At 40.7% G+C, this 17,487-nt stretch overlaps 1 protein-coding gene across 1 annotated transcript in view; it reads right to left on the bottom strand.

The window, feature by feature from the left end:
• The window catches only part of LOC133406187 (cAMP-specific 3',5'-cyclic phosphodiesterase 4C-like), a 91,274-nt gene extending 77,715 nt beyond the window's left edge, over positions 1-13,559 (bottom strand). The window contains exons 1-2 of the mRNA XM_061683590.1: positions 13,420-13,559; positions 5,108-5,147 (exon numbers count right to left, since the gene is read on the bottom strand). Of these exons, the coding sequence (XP_061539574.1) occupies positions 5,108-5,122 (15 nt within the window). The 5' untranslated portion in view covers positions 5,123-5,147; positions 13,420-13,559. The remainder of the gene's footprint in view (positions 1-5,107; positions 5,148-13,419) is intronic.
• Between the last annotated feature and the right edge of the window lie 3,928 nt (positions 13,560-17,487).

Below are 17,487 nucleotides of genomic sequence, written 5' to 3'. Positions count from 1 at the left end.
GTTTGACTTCTTGCTCTGTTAAAATAATTTAGGTAACTAGTTATCATATCAGCGGCACGGTGGAGACTGGTTAGAGCGTCTGCCTCACAGTTCTGAGGACTGGGGTTCAATCCCCGGCCCCGCCTGTGTGGCGTTTGCATCTTCTCCCCGTGCCTGCGTGGGTTTTCTCCGGGCACTCCGGTTTCCTCTCACATCCCAAAAACATGCAAGGTAGGTTAATTGACAACTCTAAGCCATATGACAGGGATAAAGTTCATTTACTTTGTTTAGCAGTGATCACCACAATATAGTGAATCTTACAGGGCCCTCTAGCCTTCCACATACTTATAGCAGCATTATCAGGGAACATTAAATCATGACGTTTTTTTTTACAATCCCTTGGCACTGCTAAGTAGCCAGCTAGTCTACGTTCCAAGTTGCCCATCGTCCACTCCATCTAGGAAGCTTTCCAGCAGCGGTTGTTTTTTTACCTTCAAGACGCATTAAACGCGGAAAATTGCCACCAGTGTCGAAAGGAGACGGAATGCTCAGATTAGCTGTTTTCATTACAGACAATGAGGAATTGTAAGTGACATTTCTTTTTCATTAGGCCAAATGAATGGGTTTAAACACCTGTGAGGCAGTGTGATATGTAAAGTTAAATGTCAGAGTGCTATTCTACTGTGTAAGAGCACAAATGGAATGACTTGTCCGATCAAATTGCTTGGTCGGAACCAACTGTTGTATTATGTAAATTAATTGCTAAAAAAAAAAAAAAAAAAACTGTACCAGGGAGTTTCATATAAACAGACACCAAACATCTCACTAATACAAGAAGCTGCTAACCTTTTCAAACGTAATAATGCACGTAATGCAGCTTTTTTTAATCATCAAAGATTACAAGAATATAATAAGTACAGGCAAAATTCACCAGTGAAGGTAAAATGATGTGCAACTATATCACCCTGTATGTATTCCAAGGAAAAGCACGTTTTACACAAGTTATCATTCACCTCTTTTTGTGTTGATGGTAGAGGTGAACGGCAGCTTTAAGAGAGTACCATTGTCTGCTTGACATTGTGTTTGTGTGAATGGTACACCAAGTACCTTATTTTAAAAGTGTCAATATTATACAGAGGCAGCCAAGCAAACAGACACCCCAAAAATCAATAACCTCTTTGGCGGGCCACGCTGTTTAAAGCAATTACACAAGCAGGTTTTTTTTTTTTCAACATTCGTTCATTTGAAGGAACCTTAAAAAGTATACACCAAGCACATATTCATTTAGTCTTATTTGTTTGGCTCTTTAACTCCCTTGAAAGGGGATGCCATTTTGCCAAGGCTGCCATTTTGGAAGTACAAACTTTACACATAGAATAATGTACGTACATTATCCAAAGGACCTTCAACATGTTGTTTTTGTTAGTTGAATGGCACGTTGTCTTACAGCCAATCAGCAGCAGGAAGAAAGCAGCTGGTAGTGTTAACACCCAGCTGGTGTCTCGCCACCCGACAAACAAGAAGTGTGAATGAGATGGAAGGAAGCAGGAAGGCCAGTCAGATCAGATCGGACATAAGATGCTCAGCAGGCATCTGCATCAGAAAAACTAATAAGAACGATTGCGCTCTTATTCACCGCACTTCTATATTAATCAAGGGGCTGCTGCTGTGTCAATGCGGATGATTCACTCCCTTCACCCAAGTGATTTTCACTGTTAGGTGCAACAACTTCAAGCCCAAATCACTTTTTGCACTTCACATACTATGAGGTGCAATCAATGAGTGTGTTTGAAGAAGAAAGGCTGATTACTAAAAGCTGAATGCACTGAAACCACGCCCCGTTCAACTGTCAACTGTCAAACAAACACCACTACCAGGACTTAGAAAAACTGATGCTACTTCATCCTACTTCGTACACAAAGATACATGTTTGCGCTGCAAAAATCTACGAACTGAAAGCCTCTGGTGCCTGGAATATATCGCACCAGGTCGTCACGAGGCTTTTCCTGCTGCGACAATGAGGCACTCTAAAGCAGCCATGCCAGTGAGAAACCTCTGTCACATTTGTTGTCATGTTCCTGTTTGTCCCTGCTGGTACTGCTGGTTTCTGTACTTTTCCAGTCCTCATTGTGAGCATTGAGCATTATGAGCACCTGCTGCCCACTGTCATCAGCTATGAACTTAGGATCTGAGGAAGCTCCACGAAGGTGTCAGATCCATGCTCACTACCCATTTCTTGTCACCACTGTGTTGATGTTCCTTGTTCAAGTGTTTCTAGTCAATAGTAGTTTTTGTGCCAGTATACTTGCAGTTTTGTTTGATGTATGATGCATTAATGTAAGTACATCTGTTTGCCTTTTATGTAGTTTTGTTTTTACGCCTTGTGCAGGGTAAATTCCAGACATTTTGTTGTTATACACTTCTTATTGTTATTTGCCTATGTTTGCACTCCCTTTGTTTAATAAAACCTTGTTGAATAGATCATTTTGATAGTTGTCTGCTTCTTGGGGTCTACATTTCAGTGAATTGCGGCAATCATAACTTTTGTCGCCTTGACATGCACATCTAAATCGTCTCGGTCAACTAATGATCCGAATAAAGGTGGTCATTTCTTGCAGTATACTGTACAGTGGGGGACTCATGCCTGAGCCGAAGTGTGTCACGGGGCACTGTTTTAGCCACGCCCCAAAAATCAGGAAAACTGAAATGGTGAAAAATTGTTTTAATGCCATACCTTTATAATTGGGTACTATGCAGGTCTCAGTCTTTGCGCATTTCCAGCATTCATCCATCCATTTTATGTACTGCTTATCCTCACAAGGGTCGCAGGCGTGCTGGATTCTATCCCAGCTATCTTTGGGCGAGGCGGGGTACACCCTGAATTGGTTGCAAGCTAATCGCAGAGCACATATAAACAACCAACCATTCCCACTCACATTCACACCTACGGGCAATTTAGAGTCTTTAATGAACCTACCACACATGTTTTGGGGATGTGGGAGGAAACCGGAGTGCCCGCAGAAAACCCATGCAGGCATGGGGAGAACATGCAAACTCCACACAGGCGGGGCTGGGATTTGAACGACGGTACTCAGAACTGTGAGGTAGACGTGCTAACCAGTTGGCCACTGTGCCGCCACATTTCCAGCAATTATCCTCAAAATTGTATAACATGTAAACGTGTACAGTATATCTGAATACAGGGTCATTTAGGTTTATCTCACAAACAAAATAATTCTGGGTGTTTTTTCAATGGAAAGATACCTTCCCTGACAGTGAATGGGCTAAATTCAAACCATTTGGAGTGCAACCAAAATGTGCCACCAAACTTCAAGCAAACCTCAGAGTTCAGACCATGATTATGCATAACATCAGCAAATTCTGTGAAAATTCACCTCACTGAGTAAGTATTTCAATAGCTCCAGTGTGATTTTCTAACTTCTTTTTTTTTTCAGATCTGGCCCTCGGCCCTTGAGTTTGACACCTGTGCACTAGATGTTTCCTGAGCATATTTGGCATTTATAATCTGCCTGTTGTCTCTTACGAACAGGGATAACAAACTATACCCAGGCTACCACCCACACTGCATGCAGTTTGGATTTAGATTTTCCTGACAAAAATGGAAAAAAAAAGTTAGTGACACACACGGGGGGAGGCAAATTTCAATGGGAGGTTTGACCCCGCCAGAAATGGCAACATGATCTGATCTTCACGCTGTGTGTGCGTGTCAACTGCGGTATCAGGCGAATCATTGGAAGCTCCCACACCTTCCCTTCGAAGTTATCACAGTGGTAGCTTTATCAACGTAGCACGGCATGCACGCATCCATCTGAATAACAGTCTACCATTGAGTATATACATGATATTATAGTATCATGCAAAAAAAAAAAACAATTATTGGATGTCTTGAACGATTAAACTGTGGTGTGGGGTGTGTTAAGAGTGCCTATGCTGCTTTTGTACCCCTTCCCTCATCATACCAACACATTATGGACGATTCTTTGCGTCCAATTTTGTGGCAACAGTTTGAGGAAGGCCCTTTTATGGTTCAGCATCACTGTGCCCCAATGCACAGAGAAAGGTGTTAGCATCTTGGCATCCTCAGGTGAGTTTAGTGTGGAAAAGCTGGACCTCAAACCCAGTATTCAAACTTACTCTGGCTATGACTTGACACTTAACCTAATCCTGCCTTTAAACAAACACACATGTGCGCGTACACAGACACACGCACCATCTCAGTATGTACCCGCATCATGTAATCAGAGATAAGAGCATCTCATCAGGACACGCTGTTAGTCTAAAAACGCATCAGGAGCAATCAAAGCTGCTGCTATTTCCCTAATTGGGAAAGTGAATATTAATTGATCACGATGGTGGGAAGATCATGATGACCTTCACGCTGCGAGTCTGATGTTTATGAACATGTATCACAGCAGTTAGCCAGTAGCAAAGTTGGAAAATCTTCACCCATACTGAATGCATAATCACACCCAGAGGTGGAAGGAGTGTGATTAGTTTCATCAGAATCAGAATCACCTTTATTTGCCAAGTATGTCCAAAACACACACTAGGAATTTATCTCGGTAGTTGGAGCCGCTCTAGTACGACAACAGACAGTCAATTGACAGAGAACACTTTTGAGACATAAAGACATTGACAAAAAACAGTCACTGAGCAATAAATGGTTAATAGTTATCTGGTAATGCCAGTACAATTTTTATTTTTTTTTGACAATTGTGCAAAAGATGCAGAGTCCTCTAGCACTTAGAGCAGTTCGAATGACTAATATTGCAATAGTCTGGTGCAATGACCACTGTGCAAAGGGCGCCGAGACTTCAAGGAGTGTATGCAGTTTAAAGTGACGAGTAGCGTGATAATCTGGGACAATGTTGGTTGTACAAATGTTGCAGATACTCCTCAATCAATCTATTCATTCCCAGAATAGAACCTGTTTCCACGTTCCCTGAACTTCCCACACTTTCTCTACCTTTTGCTACAAGTATGTGCGCTGTAAATTACCATCCAACAGACAGAAACTGAATATTTTCTGGAAAAACACAAAATTTCAAAGTGAACTGGAAACATTTGTGTGTGTGTGTGTGCGCGTGTGTGTGTGTGTCTTACTTACCTCAAGCCAAGACATTGATGCACGTTACTTGTTGTAGCAGCTGCGACAAAGACAAAAGAAAAACAACACTGAGAAATAACACAAAAACCACCAAATAATCCAGTTTTGATAAATTCACTGCAAATCCATAACTGTAGAAATGATTCAGTTTAAGGAACTACACAAAAAACACATTTGGCCTAATTCCATTCATCTCTTTGCAGCTTTCTCAACCGATTTTCCTGAGGTTCACATTTTTTTTTTGTCAAATCAAGTGCTAGTATCACTGAACATTTTAAGTATAAAATTAAATAAAAACATAAATGAAAATAAAAAGTATATATCTAAATAAAGAGGCCAAAAAATATTCTTACTTATGAAAGGTTATTCCAAGTTCCGTTCCGTTGTGATTGTACGACATTGTGTGAGCCTACAGTATTGTGCTGTTTAAGAAGTACAAACAATATAGTATAAGACCATTTTCTTAAGCAAGAAATAATAAAGTGCTTCACTATTTGTTTTATTTTTGGGGGGAGTAAAGCAGTACATTTGAAAATCAACATAATTAATAATAAGAGTTCTATTTTAATGTTAAAAGTATCATTTTAGTTCAAGAACTTATGCATACAGGTGTAGTAACCATTGCAGACATGAAAAAATATTTAGGTATCAATGCTGATCATTTCGGGAAGCTGTGGCATAAACCTTATATTGGGTGGTGGTGTATATTTATCAAGCACTATCAACACAACAGTAATGTATCAGTTCACTGAAAAGCATTCTGTGCAAACTTTTTATTTTAGGGCTGACTAAAATGCTTTAAACTCATTTAAAAAAGGGTCTGACAGCATACTATGTCATGATGTAGGTATTAAGAATTCAGATCAGTTCAAATGTAGTTGAAGCTGAAACCAGCCATGGGCAAAATATGTTATGATTAACCAACAAGGAACAAGGTGTCCTCGTCTGCATCTCTTCAGTCAACCATCTTTAAGTGAAAACAAGACATCTTATGATAGTATCGTCACAATGACGCAAAGCAGATAACAATGGTTAAAACAAACTGATATGAGTCTGAGCAATGTTCAAGAGTTAAGTCATTAAACTATAAATTGGCAGAGGGGAAAACATAACCGTTTGTCACACAAGGCAAAATAACTGTTATACAGGTGATATAGATCATAAAATGCAGTAGTTTTCCAGATTAAGAGGAAGGAGGTTTTAGCTACAAATTATAGAAATATTAAATGCTGTGGTTCCTAGCCAGTGCTTAACCGACTAACGCATTAAGCAAAATTTGCTATATCAGATTTTAATTCACAAGAAATGGCAAAGGCAATCCAGCTTGGCTTGTCATGAGTTTCTTGGCTGTTGGAAAGCAAGTAAGGCATATGTGCTCGAAACTGAAAGATGTTATTAAGTGCACATACTCTAACTACACCATATTCATTATGCGGTGGAGCTGAAATCCCAAAAGTAAATCAAAGTTGACAAAGAGTAAGAGAAGTACATTTCTGAATCCGCAATGTTCTCAGATCTTCACCAAAATTCTTGCTACCTGTGCCAATCCTGCACAGTTTCATGACAATAACTAGTAGTTATTGTAGTAGTAGTATTCTAGTCGAAAACTGTAGTTTTCTTTGTAATGCTGTCAGCTGACAAACAAACAAAACATCAGGCCTGCGCTGCGCAGTTGGCAGCTGTTATTTGTTTGCCTTATGAAAAGAATTTTAAGCTTCAACATTTGAGTCTGGATTTACACTACATGGTTCAAGTGACACAATTCCGATTTTTCTGCTCTGTGTGACTCAATTTGGATAAGCGTATTGGCGGCGTAAATAGGGGGGGGGGGGGGGGGGGGAGAGCATGGAATCTGATATCATAGATTGGAATTTACAGTAGGTCTCTTGCAAAAGTGGTTAAAAATACAAATCGGATAGACATCGTCAATGCAAGCTCAATGTCATCTAAATACAGTACAATAATCAGCGAGGTACACTATACACACCCTCAGCAGCTCAAAATACATTCAAAAACACCCACTGTTAGTGAAAACTACAGCAAAAGTATAAACCATTAAATACAGTATGCTCGAAATAAAATACATTACAGGTGTGTCGATCATTCAAAAAGTAAAATATTGGCAAATGGCGGCCAGTGGAGTAATGTGGAGGTTATCCTAATTTATGTCAACGGTGCGAAAAGTCAGCCCAGGCCAACGAGATGGTATGTAATGTTATTATTTCTGTATCATGATTTACTTCTGTGTTGTCACTGCCTGGGGTTGGTGCTTGTGGAGTAATTTCACATATAATTTGGGTATCTGTGCAAGCAGGTTGTTTCATGTGCTCCGTGAATGTAAACACAGCCATATAAGATACGCGTCACTTGAAACGTACCAAGAAATCTAATGTACACATTAAATCAGGATTGGGCACTTGGACCTGCAGCGTAAACACTGCCTGATACAATGGATCCCTGTATATTCATTCGTCATATGCAAATTCACCTATTTGCGCAAAAATTCTTCTTTTTACTTTTATAGCAAAATAGTGTCTCCAGTAGGTATGATATGTATTTTATTGTAGCGTCTCTTTAATTAAGACAACGCATGGTTGTGTGGGTAAGCGGAAGTTCTTCCTCCAGCCATGTTAAGATTTGAGATGGACAGTTTCAGCAAACTATGAGTAAAAACAGCATCGAAACAAGCGGAATTTGTTTACAACCGCTCAGCGGGACATCACTAAATATATCTAAGAGCACCGGTTCATATGATCACTGCATGGATACAGTGGTTTTGGGCCAGTAAATACCATTATAGAGGAGTGAGCAGTCTACGACGGAGCGGACTTTCCCAACAGCGCAGGCCAGGAGAGTATTGTGAGAGGCCGAGGAGCATCGGCACCATCGATGTAACTCCTCTTCTTTGCTGTGCAGTCAAATGTTCATTGTTTTACACCGAACTGCACCACTACAGTAATTCGTCATCAACATCGTTAGAATTGTTGCAGTGTACGTACAGGTACTGTACATTGTGTATCTGTACAGTTTGAAGATGTTTGCAAGAGTTTGAAATGTTTTGGGATCATAGTAGTATATTTATGGTGTTAAACTATTAATATAGGCAATTAGAATCACTTTTACTGTATTCTGTATTGTGTGGCTGCAGACAAAATATGATAAGAATATGGAAATTGCTTCAATTGCTTCACAGGACAACAGTATAATGTTCCCCCAAAACATCCATCCATCCATTCATCCATTGTCTGTAACGCGTTATCCTCACAAGGGTCGCGGGCGTGCTGGAGCCTATCCCAGCTATCTTCGGGCAAGAGGCGGGGTACAACCAGAACTGGTCGCCAGCCAATCCCAGGATGCATAGAAACAAACAACCATTCATGCACACATTCGCACCTAGGGGCAATTTAGAGTCTTCAATCAACCTACCACGCATGTTTTTGGGATGTGGGAGGAAACCGGAGCGCCCGGAGAAAACCCACGCAGACATGGGGGGAACATGCAAACACCACACAGGCAGAGCCGGGATTTGAACCCCGGTCCTCAGAACTGTGAGGCAGATGTGCTAACCAGTCGTCCACCGAGCCGCCCCCAAAACATGGTGTTGGCAAAATAAGATGATAATACAACATTATTTCTGCCATAATTATTCCTGAGCAGGCTTTGAAAATCAACTCCCGTTGGTAAGTTTTTGAGCTGCTACCATGCAGCGCTTAAGCCAAAAAACTTGAAACTTTCATTCTCCGTGTTGTTCAAACTTCAAATCTGAAAGCACCGCAAGTTCAATAACTGTGACAAGTGACATTTTTCTCCAAGGATTTCATGAAACAGATTGCATTCTAAGATAGACATTACACAGGGAAAAAAGCCGCACCAGAGAGAAACTGACATTTACGACTGTTACCTGTCACAGTGACCAAAAAGCCTACTATTCTTATCAATAAATTGCTAATAAAAAAAGGCTCATTTTTTTGTTGTTTTTTGTTGTTGTTGTTTTCCAGTTTAATAATCAGATGCAGAAAATAATAGGTTTGGCATGCCTTTTAAATGTTTATAGATCAGAGGAGTAGTGAGAGCAGTGCAGCAGCAGCATGCCACCTACTGGACACGCACAGAACAGTTGTTGTAGAAGTGTGTGGTGAAATGGCCCTCGTTAAAGAAAAACAGGTCTTGTGAAGCCTGAGGGCCTGCCATAGCTGTACTCCACGCTTATGTGAAAGTGCTTAAGCTTTTTTTGAAAATATTTTTTAAAGATTTATGCATAACACTAATACAATATGCATGTGAGGCGCAGGTATTATTTTTGTCCACTTGTCCTCACGTTCAACAGTACTTTATCTCTGACTGTGACTGAATGCGTTGGAGGACTTAAAAAGGCGAAGCCTGGCCTGTTGAAGGACGGAGGAGTCAGCCAATGAGAGCGTAGACTTCAGACATGGAAACACCAAAGACATGAAAAAGGTGACAAAAAAACATTTCCCAGATTCCCCAGAGCCCCCGCAGAGAATTTGTTTTATTTTAGCATAAATTAAGCAATCTGGAAGATTCTGAAGAGTACAAAAAGGCAAATATATATATATATTTCTTCACACAGAAAAACATTTATTTACAGCGCTCAAGTACATGTTGATGTACAAATTTAAGATTCAAATTAAATTTTACTCATTTCTTTGCTTTTTTGTTTTGGCCTCCAACTTGAGCCAGGCCCATCTCCACTTGCACCTGATGCCTGCTTCAAGCTGCGCCACATGAATAGCATCCGCCTCTTTAAGCACTCATTCTGGAAAAGAATTGACTAAAATCATTGTCTGTTTTTTTTTTTTCCCACTATTACCAACTTCAAAGGCTTATCCCAAAAGCATCCTCCAGGAAAATATTAAGCACGATATTTTTCTGTTTTTATTAGCCATTTTTGAATTTGAAGTTAGTTCATTCTGTGTTGTGACAAAATCCCTAACATCGCTCCGTCAGTTAATACATTTAACATTAGCATCCGTAAACTAATTAGATAACTGTAGGTGTGTTTCCTAATTAACTAGCGGATCAACTCTTGTCACCGATGTTACCTGTGCTTCATGGTTCCGCTGGGACCACAACCAGGGCCACGACCCACAGCACCTCAACGTGAAAATACAAAAGACCCGTGCAACAAATACCACACTGGTTGGTCTGATGAGCAGAAATGTTGCTTCATCGTAAGAGTAGCAATATAGGATGTCCACTCCAGAAGTGGGTAGAGTAGCCAAACATTGTCCTCATGTCAGAGTACCATTACTTGACAATAATGTGACTCGAGTAAAAGTAAAAAGTAGTCATCCAAAAAAATTACTAAAGTAAGAGTAAAAAATTACACAGTGAAATTATTATTCAAGTACTGAGTAAATAGTGAGTAACTTCAGATTTTTTTTACCACAGCATGAACATCAATTTAAAAAAAAAAAAAAAAAAATTCTGGTCTCGTCAACCAACTCCTGTAACTTCGAGCGCACAGGCGGAACCTCAGGCCACATATTCGTCCGCCGCGGAGTAATATTCACAAGAAAACACATTGCAGTAAGTTGCAGATGGTTTTGCTGTTGTTTTGGCTGTGGTTTTAAGTAACTATAAAACATCAGTATCTTTTGTTTCTGTTCTGTGCTCTGTGTTTTGTGCTTTTGCTCTCGCACACTTTATCAATAAGGGTCAGCAAACAGCTTCTTCATTCAGTCATTTTAGTGGATAAAGCAAATAATTTTTCTGTTTGGCCCTATGCATGTGTTTTGGGCACTTAAAAATTGAAATGGTGGCAGCTGTGTGTGGACTCCCACTGAACATGAGTTTACATGTGATCTGTCAAGTCAACCACATAAAAGTTTATTTAAATTGTTTATTTTCACCTCCCCTATCAAAAAGACACAAAAATAAATAAGTTGAGTTGTTCAAATTCTAGGTCACATTAATGGTGGAAAAAAATTTTCAATGATTTATCTTGCTAAAAAAAAATCTTGCTGAATTTGCCTTAATTTGTTTTTCTACAAAGATTAGATTTTATAGACTATTTATTTATTTATTGTGTTTTAGACACACATATTACTATTTATTGTGTTTTAGACTGGGTGGGGCGGCACGGTGGTTTCTCCGAGCACTCCGGTTTCCTCCCACATCCCAAAAACATGCATGATTTGGAGACTCTAAATTGCCCGTAGGTGTGAATGTGGGTGCAAATGGTTGTTTGTTTGTATGTGCCCTGCGATTGGCTGGCAACCAGTTCAGGGTGTACCCCGCCTCCTGCCCGATGACAGCTGGGATAGGCTCCAGCACGCCTGCGACCCTAGTGAGGAGAAGGCTCCGAAAATGGATGGATGGATGGATGGACTGGATGGATGGATTTCTAGATTAAGTGATATTGTTCAGCAATATCTGAATTTGCACATTAATATTTTATTTAGTTATTTTTATTTTAGTTGACGTTCATGCTCTGATTTTAAAAAATAAATCAGAAGTAGTTTTTTCACTGAGTACTTTCTTACTCTTACTCAAGTAATTATTTGAAGGACCCACTTTTTACTTGAGTCATATAATTCTAAAGTGACTTGTGGGAGGAAACCGGAGTGCCCGGAGAAAACCCACGCAGGCACGGGGAGAACATGCAAACTCCACACAGGCAGGGCCGGGGATTGAACCCCGCTACTCAGAACTGTGAGGCAGACGCTCTAACCAGTCATCCACCATGCCGCCTAAAATTAGGTATGTATGATTAAAAAAAAAATTCACGAGACAGTGAAGCTGCAAAAACTGAAGCGCGATATGGTGAGTGTGAGTGACAACTGCATAGTGTAAAAAAAAACAAAACATAAAAACCAACGGCTTAAATATCTGCTATATAGCGGGGGCACGAATGATGAACTGCCATTTAGCGGGGGACACTACTTCAGCCAGGTCAACTGTGTTTTGGTGTTTCTTTGTTTTTGTTTTTTGTCTGTCTTTTTGTTACACTAATCTAAGGACATTCTTAACCAGGCTTGTTCACAAATGAACATGAGAAGAGAAGTGTCATGCACTGGAAGGAACGATGATAAAGAGACTCACATTCAAAGCAGTAGGACATCATGATGTCACTAGTTATAAAATTTAAAGTACAGGGTGTTCCAAACAATTTGACATTTCATAATCTGAACAGAGTGTGAACTGAATTCCCCCCCTAGAGAAATTAGAATGAGTAAATATAAAATCAAACCTAAAGCCAATTCTCCCCAAAATGCTTCTCAAATTTTGACATTTGAATGTTGAACTTAAGTTTGAGTTTAGTCTAACGTTTTACTTTTTCTTCAAGTTAAAGAATAACATTTGCAAGAAATCAAAAGGCCTTTTGTGTGTTAGTGTATACTCAAACACAGTGAAACAAGTGTGTGCAAGCATGCACTTTGGAGGAAATTCAATGTAAAATCCACCAACTGGAAAGCAGATTTGGGGGATACAATGTTCAATTCAAAGAGGAAGGCCAAATGAAAAACGTCACAGGTGATACGCATACTGACCATAAAAAAAGAAAGAATTTTTTTTTTTAATGACACATGAGAGGTGCACCTTCACATTACGCCATTATCATTCATTGGTTATTATCCAATTATTTGTGTGCAGGAGTGTCTGTGTGTCTTAATATTAAGTGTGTTTTCCTTATTTTTGCACTTGTATGACAGTTGAGGATGTTAAAATGTCAAAATTGCCTTGTTTGGTTAATAACAGTTTTATGATGGCATCGGTTTTGTCAATTCTAATCCCATAGTTCCTATGGAGGGGGCAGATTTTTGCCAACAAGTTGTGTTGAACTTTGGAGCGTTTATTGTAATGATGAACATTCGAGACGGCCATTCCCTCTTCCCCTGAGATACTGGGAAGAAATAATCCAAGGCTGTGTTTGTCTGTCTGGGGGGGTTAGCAGCAAATAAGGAAGCAGATAAATGGTGGAAGGAAGGAGATTAAAAGAGTGGAGGCGGCAACGGATACATACTTGGGGGACGTTCATTCCGTCTTTCTTTCTTTCTTTCTTTCTTTCTCTCAGTCACAATACAACACGATTAAAAATAACACGGATGACATTCCACATAGATTTCGTGAAGCAGCGTGCGACAAGTTGATTAAGAAGCATGCGGTAACATATCGGCAATGACGTGAGAAGATGTGCCAATTGGAGTCGACTCAATCAATGAGTGTGAAGTGACTTTTGTTGTCGTTGTTGTTGTTGTTTTGCCATAGACATACGAATAGGTTTTAGTTTTCTGGAACAACTTCTAAATTGGCCTTTCAACCTTTCGCGACTCATTCGTTGAACTCACCGGTGAAACTGGTGTCGACGGCTTGTTGTGTTCGCAAGCCGAACTCTCCTTCAACGCAGTCGAGCGGGCAGCACGGTCGCTCTTATCGCCTCTTCCATTTTGATTGGGGCGCCTCGGGAGGACTGTTCGACTTCAAACTCTTCAAACTCTTCAAACTGCTCTACGCGCGGCGCCGAGTCGTCCGTCACGGTGACGTCACCGAGAGATCACATGACAGGACGTAAACAACAACTTTACTACTGCGAGCGCCACGGGACTCAACTACACTGGATGATATTATGGATGATTTAGGTTTGGACAGTACAAAGGCATATCATACTGCAGAGGAGTGACTTTCCCACTAAATTTTTAAATCTATTAAGTGTTTAGTGACGCCATCAGGAAAAACAACCCTTACGTACTATAGCTCTTATTTATGATGTGAGATATAATATTGCGGTCCAGGCAAATGATCAAACCTTAATAATTGGCTACAGATTTGTCTTGTGATTATCTCTTGGGCAGGGCTGTCAAACTCTTTTTGGGGGGACTTGCATGCCTTTGCTTAACTGGGTAATGACTGTGAAAGCAGTATATGATTTTCTCATCATATCATACAGAACAACTTGATGGAAAAATGGTATTCAAATCAGAAGATGATCAAAATAGTTTGTTCAATTAGGGCATTAAAATGTAAAATTATTGAATAAGCGGTTTGGTTAAAAAATGTTTTTTAAAAAGAACATTGCAATATCACTACGTTATTAAAAGTGAAGCCAATTTGCAATTTTGGTACATACAAAAACAAAGTTGAGGCACATGGTTTGCTTTAGCAGGGCACATAAAATGATGTGGCGGGCCATATCTGGTCCCCGGGCCTTGCGTTTGTCACAAACATGAATGATGCCATCGATGATCCCGCGCCCTCATAGTGGTCGACGGACACTTCATTCTTGCTCCTTTCTCTTCTACGAAAAGCTGCAAACAACATGTGCAACAAGAGGGAATAAAACTCTGCACCTCCTAAAAGAAGGACACAGGATTTGTACACTGAGAAAAAGTACTTTGACTTTACTTAATTTAATCATGTACCTTGTACATCGGGGGCACATTTTTAAAACATGGTAAACTAACGTATATTATTTTATTACTTTGAAGGAGATAAGAGGGAAATTACAGTTTAACCATATGCAACTGTTATGCGTGATCAAATTGAGGACTTTTTTCAGTGTATGCAAAGTGGCAATGTGAAAGAAGCCTTGGTGTATTTTGATTGGAAAACCTTTTGTTTGGTTATTTATGATTGTATTAATTTTATTATGTTTGTGTTTTGTGTGCAGCGCTTTATTAGAGCTGCAGCTGTTGTGAAAGCGCTGCAGAAATAAAGTTGAACACCAGTGTTCTCGAGATATAGTCCACCCATCCATTTTCCAGACCGCAAACTCCACACGGGCGAGGCCTGATTTGAACCCAGGTCCGCAGAACTGTGAGGCAGACATGCTAACCAGTTGCCCACCGTGCCGCACTTGAGCTACAGTCTTTTGTTTATTATGTCAGACCCAAGCAAATGAAGTGGTGAGGCGTCAGGACCAGTAAACCCCCATCTGCTGGCTTAAACACTATCAGAAGCACTGACCAGCACATTTACAACCTAAATTCTAATATTTGTTCCATTAAAATGTAATGAATTCATACCCAACAGTTCTTATTCTCTTTATTTTGAATTGTTTATCTTGGCTGCACAGCTTCCACTGCGTGTATGTGGATGTTAGATTTCAGTCTCTATATGCTGCGTGTCAGTCTAACCTGCACATGGTCTTCCGAATCAGGAGTGCTGGCCAAAGTAACGAACCGTACAAGCAATGGGACGGTTTCTATAACCAATCAGATTTCAAATTTGCCTCAGAGGGCCTGCTAGCTGGCCGACTCTAACATCAGTATTTTTCTGTCCTCTGACTGGTTGGTCAAAGCAAGTCAAGTTTGACTAGCGAAAGGCGTCTGTAGCGATCTGCACACATTAAAACATTTCATAATCAGCATCTCTGGTGTGTATGATTAATTTTATTACATTTATTTATGTTTTTGGGTAAGGGTTATGTTATTAGAGAAAAGTACTGATTCTGAAATCTTCCAGATGTCGTACGTGATGCAGTTGCATGTTGTTATATTGATATTTGTATAGATTGAATGACTTGCCCACCATCCTACTGAATTTAGTAACCTTACCTGATGGAATTACTAAAGTGGCAGCGATAATCATGGCGTGTAACCGTGGTTAGCATGTCTTCCTCACAGTAGAGAGGTCCTGTGTTTGAAACTCAACTCTGGCTCTCCTGTGCAGTTTGTTCTTCCCATGCTTTTGGGGGTTTCCTCAGGGTACCATGACTTCCTCCTACAGTCCAAAAACATCCATGTTAGATTAATTAAAGACTTTTAATTGTGAGTGTAAATGGTTGGTTATTCATGGACATTGGGCTGACAAGTGGCTCATGGATCATGAGTTTCTTCAAGGTTACATTCAGGCTTGACTAGTCTGATAAGTCTTGAAAAGCACAAAATCATGTGGGTTGTAGCTGCTGAGTCATTTACAGGAAACTTGACGTGTGTGAGAGAGGACAATAGTGTTACATGGCAAAACATGAGCTCGTATCAAGAGCACAACAAATGATGAAATGGAAAACAATATTTTTTTGACTCTTGAAAAAAAAAAGGTTTTTCCTGAAATAAGGTGTAGTGTCAACACAGAGGTTTAGTTATGTTGACATGGAGGAGATTATTAAATGATTATATTTCCTTCTTCAGTGCCATTAAAACCCTTTGTATTAAAACAAAATCATAATTTCAATATCCATTCAACCGTCCATCCATTTTCTACAGCTTATCCTGTCTGAGGTCACGAGTGAGCTGGAGTGCCCACCATAGTGTGGTTGCTAGTTAACTGTGGCACATACAGTACAGTAAAGACACATATAGTAAGTACAGTACAGTAAAGACAAACAAACATTCACACTACAATTCACACCTATAGACAATTTCAGTCTTCAATAAACCTAACATATGTTTTTGAATATGGGATGAAGCCATAGTACCTGGAGAAAACTCACATAGCCCACCTCAGCTGAAATTTCGAATCCCGAATCTCAGAGCTGTGATGCAGACTAACTCACCACTAGTTCACCATGCTGCCCTCCAGAAAATGCTAGTTAAGATTGGTTTTGTTAGATTTAACCGCTGTCTTTGACACTGCGGACAACCATATCTTCCTGATCCAGCTGAAAAACTGTGTGGGCTTTCAGGCCAGTTCCTTGGAGTGCATTCGTTCCTACTGTAGAGGTAGAAAATTTTGTTTGTGTTGGGGTTGCTGAGTCGTCTTTCGGTCCTCTCTGGTCTGGAGTTCTATTCGAGGTTCTATTTTTGGGCCCAGGAGTCAAACCAAGAGACATTTGAATACCCACCACCCAACCTATTACTATGGTTACCAGGTTCCCAACTAGCAACCATTATCCCTGTACTGTGATCGTCTGTGGTGGGGTGCAATGCATTAGAATTGGGCAGGGCAATGATGACCCGCAACCGTCACCGTCACCCCCACCCAGGCCAACCAGCTCTCCAAAGGATGTGAGAATGTATGTGGTGCATTAAAAATCCGTGGGGGAAATGCATAGCGGGCCAGAGAGCAAGCCGCAGTGCCGGAACACTTGGCCATGTGTCCTCCCCAGCCAGACACTGCCCCTCCCCACACAGATGGGTGTATGATGCATTAAAACTGGAGGACCGGCAAGGAGAGAAGGGGGGAGACCGGAAACCAGCCAAGATGTGCCAGTACCCGGCCCGACGCCCGCCCCATCATGCCTCGTGCCAGTACCCCAGGGGACCCTGAATGAGATGTCAGCGTGCCCAATGTGCAAAGTATGTACAGTGTGAGTACTAAAAATGTGCAGCGTGTGTGAAGAGACGAGACTCCTACGGGTCCGGCACAGCCCAACCAGCTGGAAGACCACAGAGAAAAGGGGGGCAGCCCTTCCCTACCCTACAGCTACCCCACACCCCCCACCCACCCCACAAACCGACCATCCCCCAGCGACCAGC

This window comes from Phycodurus eques, chromosome 8 (genome assembly GCF_024500275.1).
Source record: "Phycodurus eques isolate BA_2022a chromosome 8, UOR_Pequ_1.1, whole genome shotgun sequence".
Lineage (NCBI taxonomy): Eukaryota > Metazoa > Chordata > Actinopteri > Syngnathiformes > Syngnathidae > Phycodurus > Phycodurus eques.
The sequence above is the reverse complement of the archived record's forward strand: the minus strand, read 5'-3'. Positions and strand labels throughout refer to the sequence as shown.